Source organism: Sinocyclocheilus anshuiensis, unplaced genomic scaffold (assembly GCF_001515605.1).
Source record: "Sinocyclocheilus anshuiensis isolate Anshui unplaced genomic scaffold, SAMN03320099.WGS_v1.1 scaffold708, whole genome shotgun sequence".
NCBI classification, from domain to species: Eukaryota; Metazoa; Chordata; class Actinopteri; order Cypriniformes; family Cyprinidae; genus Sinocyclocheilus; species Sinocyclocheilus anshuiensis.
In genome coordinates, this window is record NW_015555881.1 from 2244314 (window position 1) to 2254569 (window position 10256).

The window sequence follows — 10256 nt, forward strand, 5'->3', positions numbered from 1 at the left end:
TATATATATATAAATACATAAAAGTAAGTAAATAAAAATGAAAAATGAAAAATATTTTAAAAGAAAAACTAATAAAGGGAATAAAATGAATAAAGAAAGAGAGAAATTGACTAATAAATAATAATAAAATTATAATTATAATTTATAATAATTATAACAATTCGAAATTATAATAATTCTAAACATTATTATATATACTATAGTATATAGTATGCTTAAATAATATATGTGACCCTGGAGCACAAAAGCAGTCTTAAGTCACTGGGGTATATTTGTAGCAATAGCCAAAAATACATTGTATGGGTCAAAATTATTGATTTTTCTTTTATGCCAAAAATCATTAGGATATTAAGTAATGATCATGTTCCATGAAGATATTTTGTAAATTTCCTACTGTAAATATATAAAAACTTAATGTTTGATTAGTAATATGCATTGCTAAGAACTTCATTTGGACAACTTTAAAGATGATTTTCTCAATATTTAGATTTTTTTGCACCCTCAGATTCCAGATTTTCAAATAGTTGTATCTCGGCCAAATATTGTCCTATCCTAACAAACCATACATCAATTGAAAGCTTATTTATTCAGCTTTCAGATGATGTATAAATCTCAATTTAAAAAAAATTGACCCTTATGACTGGTTTTGTGCTCCAGGGTCACATATATACTTTTTGTAGTATAATATACTACAAAAGAGTAAAAATATCTATCAAAAGCTAACTTTAAAATATTCCTTCATCTGCTTTTTATAAATGTCAATGCCATAGATGTTCAAATTAAGCCACTTAAGTAAATCAAACATTTTAGTTACAGCTGCACTACAAGCTGGTTGCATGCTACAACTGATTACAACTGAAAATAATAGCTACTTTTTGCAAAAAGAAGCTATTATTTTCAGTTGTAATCAGGTTGCATTAGTATGGTTTCAAACAAGCTTCCCAATACAGATGCACACAAACACAAATCTCATCATCTCGTTGACATTCAGAGCTTCCTTCCTCTGGTGTTTCACACACACAAGCCCTCGTCCCGCTGTGGCAGGTGTCGGGATCTCTTGTCAGATCACTGACAGCGGCCTAAAATTGATGAGCTACGAGTCAAAGGTCGCGTCACGTTACAGCGAGAGGAAACGGTCGCACGCCGCTTCACACATCACGCACAAAACATGTCCCCAACATCCGGCGATAGAGCCGTCAGTCACGCTCAAACAGAGCCGGAGGAAGTGAAGATGTCACGGGTCGCCCTCTTCATAATGCAGGAATCTACTATTGAACACCAAGACGACTATTCGATTGTTGGGGAGCAGATCGGAGAACAAACGCGTGTGATTGATGAGAAGAAGAACGCAGCACTACAAAACAAGAGGATGATATTGTTATATTTCAATGGCTCAAGCACAGCTCTCAGAGGAGACAGAGATGAGTTATTAACCAACTTGAGTTTCCTCGTCCATGAGAAAAGTCTGAAGAGTTCGCTCTTTTACTCACCCTCATCTCAAACTAGGGTTGTGACGGTGAGGAAATTTTCCCACCGGTTAATAGACGTGTGACAACACCGGTAATACCGGTATCACCGCAGGGGCGTTCCCTCTTTTCCTTGCTTTTCCTTAAATAGCTTGTAAAAGCTGCGTGCGCATTTTACTTTCACTTTCAAATAGCGGCAATTCGGCGTAAAGTTACGAATTTCGAATTAGCGGCAGTTTGGCGTCAATTGCTTGAATGCAACAACAAAATACAACGTCAAAATCACTTTAGCCTATATATAAAACATAGAACTTTTATTAACAAAACAAATAAAAATACACCATGCTATAGGGCAGGCTATGCCTAATATAAAATAACAAATAACTTACATAAAGTTTAAATAGGTATACAAAACTGGAAATAGGCTAAGTAAACATGTATAATATATAACCAAATAAATAAGAAACGTAGAACGTTTATTAGCAAAACGAGTAAGAAAGTTTGGAGGCACGGCATACACCTTGATGTAAAAAAAATCAGCAAACAATGTGGAACCAATTAAATAAGAAACGAATGTTTAAAAAAAACTTCCAAAAATTAGATAAACGGCAAAAGTCAACAGGCTTTTCAAAATCCAAAATATTGCCAAATATTGCGAGGCGCTTTTGCGTCTCGTTTCGAAACTAAATCATCCGCCATCATCTTGTCAATTGTAGTGTCTGTTCTTTTACTGAACTAAATGATTTTTATTACTATAAAAAAATCAAAACGACGGTGGGGGTCGGTGACGCGGTGGGCAAGTGACGTAACTGGTGTTGCGGCTTAACACCGGTATCACCATCAGAACCGTCTATCGCGGCAAGCCTATCTCAAACCCATCTGAATGATTTCTTTCCATTTCATGCTGAAAATCTTCCCTTTGAGCATAAATCTCAGAGTTTGCACTTGATTTAATTCAAAACTGTGTCCACTGACATCAAACCTGGGGCCAGTTGCATAAACAGAGCCATCATGTTAAGACTAACTAGCAGTTAACCAACTGGTAATCAGTCTTACTTTTTTAATTCAAATTAGACCAATCTACGTTTTTATGTAGCTGACTTAAAAAAAATTATGACCAGTCTTGCAGAAAAAATTGGTGTCGAATATTTAAGACTGGTCGAAGCTGTCTAAGTCTTTATGACATAAACAAGATTTGAGGGCTATAATGGAGGAGAGAGCTGCACGATTAATCAAAATAACTCCAAAATCACCAAATGGCTTGGTGCGTTTATTACATTTTCAGCCAAAAAAATTAATGATCAAATTTTCCGCCAAGCATTTTCCAAATAAAAGCTTGATTGTTTAACATCTGAAAACGAAGAAATTGACCTAAACATTAGTATTGTAATTTTACAGTACTTTTTTAGTTTTTGATTAGTCTATATTTTACAGTGAAATATTACAATATGAATTTCTTATTTAGTTTAACATTTTTATATAATTTTTTACAAATATTTGTACTTCTTTTTAAAATGTTCTTATTACTATTTTTCTATATTTTTCATTTATATTTATTTATTTATAATGCATCTTATAATTATAATTACATAGTTATTATTTATTAAATAGTATATTTTACAGTGAATTATTACAGCATGAATTTCGTAAGTTTAATCATTTTATATAATAATAATTATTATTATTCACTTTATTTTTTTATTTTCTTATCACAATTTTTCTATATTTTTCATATGCCACCCATGAGAAACACTTTGAGCTGCATTTTATTTATGAAAGGTAAAAGTATTTTAAATATAATAATAATAACAATGATAATTATTATTATTATATATCAATATGAAGATCAATATGACTATATATAATCATATTGACATATAATAACATTTCATATTTTATATAATACATTTTTGGCTAAATTGTGCAGCCCTACAAACAAACACATCAAACTTTTTTTTATTGCATTTTAAATCGCAATTGCAATTTTTATCAGGAAAATTAAAAAGAAAGCAGCCCTAGCGGAGAGAATGGTTTTTCAGAGTGCAACTTAAATTTCACTGCTTCTCATATAAAGTGATCATGTGATTCGGAATACACAAGTCATATAAACTACTCTTTCTGGTCATTTTTAAAGCTAAAAGTCAGTCAAAGTCCCCATTTATTTTCATTATATGGAAACGAGAAGAATGAACGATCTGTCTAAAACCTCCTTTTGTTGTTCCACAGAGGAAGAAGTGACTCAACAAAGCAACAAATGACGTTTATTATCTTTCTCTCGAGCAACTCCAGATTTCCTAAAGACTTCAGGCAACAATTAATATCTGTAAACGATTCGCTCTCACATCGCAGCTGCTTCCCGTTTGTTTGGACTGAATCAGAGCTGTTACGGCAGCCTGGAGGTGACGGGTCAGAGGAGCTTGACCTTTGACCCACACCTAAATCAGGGTCATGTGATCTCAGACTGTTCATATGCTGATCAGGCCATCCAATAAATGCTTTAATAACTCGCTTGTAAATGCAAATATGGATTATTTTATAATCTTTGATCGACGCTCTTGAGTCGAAATATTAAACCAACTAAATCTAAGCTCCCAAAAAACCTTTTTGCTCCACAAAAGCGGCTGAGATATTTCCTTAAAAGAGCTTTTCAGCTTCAGATTTGTAGATGTGGGGCTACAAGGTGAACGGGATTACAGGGGTTTGTACTGAGAGTGATGGGATTTCTGCTCACTGCGAACAAGAAGCCAAATCTGGATTTACAGACAGAAACAGCCAAAGCCTCTTACTCACAATACACACAAAAACCATACCATCCATCAAGTTCACTCAGCAGTGTGCCTTTACTAAGAGAAGAGGACGATCTGAACCCATCAACCCTTGAGCATTTACCATGATTTTGTAAAGCAAACAACTAGATATTTCTAGAAATATCAGCAGTTAATTATTTTCCCTTTCTAGTAAACACTGAGGTATCATGACCTTGAGCACAAAGGCTCATCATAATCACCTCTTAAACCATCAAACCTATTACTGCTGTTCTGATGGAATAATTATACAAATATTATAATAAACATTACAGAATATTTTTATATATTTTTTTATCATTTGTATTTATTTTAATGTTTATATTTTTCTATTTATTTTAATATTTATTTATTTAAAATATTTATGTTTTCAAAATATGATTGAGATGAGATGCAAAATGCAATTCAATTTTTATTCATTTGTGGCATTCAATTAATATGGATTCATTTTACAGTAATTTTTTATTTTTTTTGAGATGGCACAATACAATAATTTTTTTTATTAATTTGTGAAAATTATTCATTTATTTTGGCATTAATTCAATATTAATATTATAAAAAATATTCATTTAAATATTACTTAATTAAAAATTAATTCATCATTTAAACAATTGTAATTTTTTTAGATGCAATTTTAATTTATTCATTTTGTATTCATTTATTATTTATACATTTATTAGTAACATTTAATTATTTAATTAAAATAATAATTTATTGAGATAGCACAATGCAATATTACACTTAAAGACCATCGTTGTCCCTAAAAATCCTCTAAAAATCACCTTTTAGAAAAGGAAAAGACACTTGTTTCACAGAATGTTTACTTGAAAGTAAATAATTTTCTGCATTTAACAGTCTTGTCAAATCCAGGCAGACAAAAGTGTGTGCTGACTAGTATCTGGGTTTATTTTTCTTTTTTTCTAACATGCATTATTTTCCTTTTTCATGGTGCACACCATGAAGACATTATACACTCTAAAAAAATGCTGGGTTGTTTCAACCCAACTTTGGGTCAAATATGGACTAACCCAACTTTTGGGTTAAAAATTTCATTTAAAAATGTAACCCAACAGCTGGGTTAGTCCATATTTGACCCAAAGTTGGGTTGAAACAACCCAGCATTTTTTAGAGTGTATAAGTGTTAAAGTATTAAAAAAAGTATTTTTGATTGTTCCTCACACAAATCTATAACTTCAGAAGACCTGTAACAAGTTTTAACAATTTGTCATGTTATACATGTATCTTACTTTCCTGTCATTTAGTATCTTGACAGCACAGTTGCTACACCACATTTGTTTTGGAGAAGTTCAACTTGGAAATTGAGCTTTTGTGCTCTACTGAAGAAAGTCAGTCATACAGGTTAGGAACTAACCAAACGATCCTCCTTACGTTCAATAACTGAACTGTCTAAACTAGTACGAATAGAAGAAAATGAAGCAGTCGTCACTTCAGTCCTCCAAAAAATCTCTGTCAATATTAACTCACACACAAGACAGAGAGAACGAGAGAGAGAGAGAGAGAGAGAGAGAAAGAATGGGAGGAAGACAGGCATGCATTCAGACAGACATGAATCTCAAGTAGTTTTGTGTAGCGTCTTTGTTCTGGACCCGATGACAGCGAGCATCTCTCATTCTCATACTCTGTTTTCTTCACGTCTTTTTGGCAGCACATTCATCATTCCTCCACACAAACAATTGTGCTGCAAAACCACAGCACAGGCGATACAAAGGACGGCTGGATCGGGGGCCTCCGATCAGATGCCTGAGCCGGTTGCTAGGTTACCTTTGATCTTTTTCGACAACTCGTCAACAAGCTCGTCACTTCCAGAAGTCTTGAGGATGATTTTACTTCTGCAGATGTTGTTCATTTAAAGACATGATAAAACTTCATAATTCAGAGGAGTCTTGACATCTCAATGGTTTTCATTGTAAAATCAGAAATTGTTCAAATAAAATGCTACATTTGCTTAAAAAAATAATATAATATTATAAAAAATTATTTTAGTTAATAATTATACAAAATTATGATGTTAATAATATGATAAAAAATTAAGATGAATAATATTAATAACATTAATAATGTTATTAATATTTTTATCAATATTATTAATTATTATATAAATTTCACAGGGTTGATATATTTAACTAAACTAAAACCATAAAATAAATATGTTTGTTCCTTGAAATAAAATAAATGGTATAAAATATTTAAATAAATACTAAAACTTAAAAATAAATTTAAAAATATATAGACAAATTCAATATTCATAAATTCAAATTATAAAAAAAAAATAATAAAGTTGATCTAATCTAATCTAATCTAACAACAATAATAATAATAATAACAATAATAATAATAAATAAAACAATCAAATAATAATAATAATAATAAAATATATGTTTTTATTGGAAATTTGTTGTCTCAATATTTTTTTTGGTAAACTTTTATATTTGCAATAAGGAGATGGAGACTGGTGCTATATTGTCAACATAGTTCACTGCATGCCTTTTCATGACTACACTCACAATACAGCATAACATACTGTCCTTTATTGAATAAACATGAAGTTCTCCCAACTAAAGATCTAGTTTCTATGTAACGTTTCCTCAAGATCATCTTTCACGCAAACTGAGACACCATCTAAAACAGACAGCAAAACTCAGATTCAGGACTGCTGACACCATTAGAAAATAATGGCTATGAACTATTTGCTTATTCGCCTAAAATCTATCTGTCCAAATTTCCAAGAGTCGCTGCAACACTTTCCACAGAATGGAAACCGTAGTTTATGTGCATGCTATAGAGAGACAGCTGACAGCCTTCAATCACTAACTGAGACTGACAACTTCCTTTGCTGTGAAAGTCTGACATCCAGAGCCACTCTGTACTTTTATGAGAGAGACCAAAACCAGCATGTCTGAGAAGCACTTTGCTTCAAATCCAAATGATGCATCACATTATTTTCATGGACATTAAATATTCATCAGTTTCCTTGATTATTTAAATCAAAGTTTTCCAATGCCTTTGTATTAAAAACAAAACAAACCACAGGACTATAAGCATTTTGATAATCATGAAGAGAAATTTTAGGCCGTAAACACTCAACTAGGGCTGTGCAGTTAATCGCATGCAATTGTCATGCGCATCTTGTCAGTAAAGCCAGTTCTGTGATTAGTAGTAAATCTCCATCACCTGCTTTCAGATGGAGCGGCATTTACTACACAGAGCCGTAGTTCACTGACAAGCTAGGCAATATCGCTTAATATAATAATATAGATGCCCTTGACAATCGCATGTGATTAATTGCACAGCCCTACACTCAACACAAGTACGCAAAGGCAGACTTTAACGCTTGATCTGAGGGCTGCATGATATATCACAATAAAAACTTTATCATGATATGGCTTAATGCAATAAATTGTGTTCATTTACACACGAGCAGCTCATACGTTGTTTCAGTTGCTTAAAGCATCTTGGTTTTATTTATTGTGGGGGTTTAAAGTACAAAAAAAAAGAATTTATAACTAATTTTACAATAGTACTATAAAAGATATATTTTATTAAATATTTTAAATACACAATACAAATTTTATACAATTTTCAATAGTAAAATAGAATAGTATTCTTGCAGCATAGTTTGTATTTTATGTAATATTTTTATTAAAAAAAAAACTGGTTAAAAATTCAATATTTTTAAATTATTAATTATTATTTTTAAATTATTTTAAATCTGGTGAAAATTACTGTATGCAAAAAAATCTGATATTAATAAATATGATTAATAATAAATTAATCAATAACAAATTAACACAAAAAAGAAATTTTTTCCCGATATCATGCAGCCTTACTTGACTCCACTGTGTGTGGAAACAAGCCAAACTCATATTTGCATTGCATTAAGAATTGTGTTTCTGACACATTTCAGCCCAGAGAGTGAAGAGCGTTGTCTATATTTGTCTGTCAGACTCTTTCAAAACACCCTCATCTGACCAATACCTACTGAAGACAGTCATCTTTTCCATTCCTTATTGTCTTCTAACTGGCAAAGGCGAGAAAGAGAGAAATAAAGAAAGAAAACAGGAATTCGGGCCAAACAGAAAAACAAGAGAGCAGCCAACAAGCATCCAGCGTCAGAAACCTCGACTCTGCCAAGATGGAATGCAAATCAGCTTCCATGCGAATGCCAAACGTCTCTGAGGGGCCCTCGGAGAAAAGACCCTTTATATGCCTGAGCTTTTCACGCGTTCGACTGAAGACGTAACCCAGCATCCCTGCTAACCTGATGATAGGGACTGAGATCATACAGGAGAAGCAGCAGGACAACAGAGGACGCATTCAACATATACAGTAGATGCGGAAAACAACTACTCACTTGAACGCCATGGCATCGAGCGGCGAAAACTGATTCATTAAGAGTCTTTCTGGGGTTCACGTCTCAGGCAGCTGAAGATGGAGCAGAGAGCTCTTCACGGATCTGTGGAGAGGACACAAGGACTTTCACATTAGGAGGGGGAGATATTTGAACTTGTGTGAGCACACACAAAGGCTCAGAATACAATCCTAACATACTGCTTGCTGCACAGTATGTACTTCACACTGCATGCTATTCTTTATGGAATTGCACAAAAAACAGTATGCAACTCTTTCAAACAATAGAATGCTACATTGTCACATGAACTCATTGTGGTGACTAGTTATCTTAGAAATATGGTTATTTTGTCATTTAAATGCAATTTTGTGTCTCAATTTTTGTCAGGCTGATCAAATAACAAGTCTAGCAAGAAATAATACAAGAAATGGTAATATTACTTCTGGTTCATTCATCACATTGGAATGTCAAATGGAAGGTCAAGTTCAGTGCAATGCAATGTGGGAAACTAGTTTTAGTAGTCTGAGTGCATTTCATCCACTTCAAATGATGCAGTGCATCAACAATCAGAATGATTCAGTCTGTTTTGCTAACTCATTTGGCTCTACAGATTCGAATCCGACTCCCAGGAGCAATTCAAATCTGACTCCCAAAGAGCAATTCAACCCCACTCACAAGAACGATCTGACACGACTCCCAAATAGCGATTCAACAAAACTCCCAAAAACTCGCACTCAATTAGCCTCCGCTAAAGGACAGAGCAGTTTCCGCCAGCTTGGTGGGGGATCCCGTCGCCATGGCAACAGCGGAACCCTGGAGAACGAATAGAACATGTTCAGGAATCCAGAGAGAACAGGAGAATCTGATCTCATTAATGACAGGAATATTGCCCACAATCACCAGCACGACAGGACGAGTGTTTCATTAGCGAAATATAGATTAATAGAGACCCTAATACAGAGAAACCGTAGAGGAAAAACTGTGCTAAATAAAGCATTGGTGCTAAAAAGAGAGTGATATCTTACAGGGCTTGAATGTGTTATTTTTTAATTTCCCCTCATATCAGTTTTATTGGAACAGATCTGAGCGCAACAGGATGATTTTACAAAACAGATTAAAACTGCAGCACACTGTCAGCTTCATAAATTATTCAGTTTATTAACATCAAGCCAATGAAGGAGACCTATTACACCAGGTACAGGAAGTGAAATAGATTAAGAGTTTTGAAAGGTTTTTGAAAGAAGTCTCTTCTGCTCACCAAAGCTGCATTTATTTGACCAAAAATATTAGCATTATTACAATTTATTATTATTACAATTTAAAATATCCATTTTATACATAAATATAATGTAATTTAATCCTGTGATCAAAGCTGTATTTTCAGCATCATTACTCCAGTCTTCAGTGTTACATGATCTTCAGAAATCATTCTAATATGTTGAGAAATATTTCTGATTATTATCAATGTTGAAAATCTATGTTGTGCTGCTTCATATTTTTGTGAAAAAAGTGATAGTTTATTTTTCAGGATTCTCTGATGAATAAAAAGTTTTAAAATAAACTTATGAACAGTAGTGTATATATTCTAAAAAAAAAAAAAAAAAAAAAAATTTGTGG

The 10256-nt window shown here is 32.9% G+C and overlaps 1 protein-coding gene across 1 annotated transcript in view; it reads right to left on the reverse strand.

Annotated features, from left to right (window-relative positions):
* LOC107675751 (semaphorin-4D-like) overlaps positions 1-10256 on the reverse strand; it is a 51579-nt gene that overhangs the window by 28197 nt on the left and 13126 nt on the right. Inside the window, exon 2 of the mRNA XM_016470170.1 lies at positions 8643-8744. Within this exon, the coding sequence (XP_016325656.1) occupies positions 8643-8680 (38 nt within the window). The 5' untranslated portion in view covers positions 8681-8744. The remainder of the gene's footprint in view (positions 1-8642; positions 8745-10256) is intronic.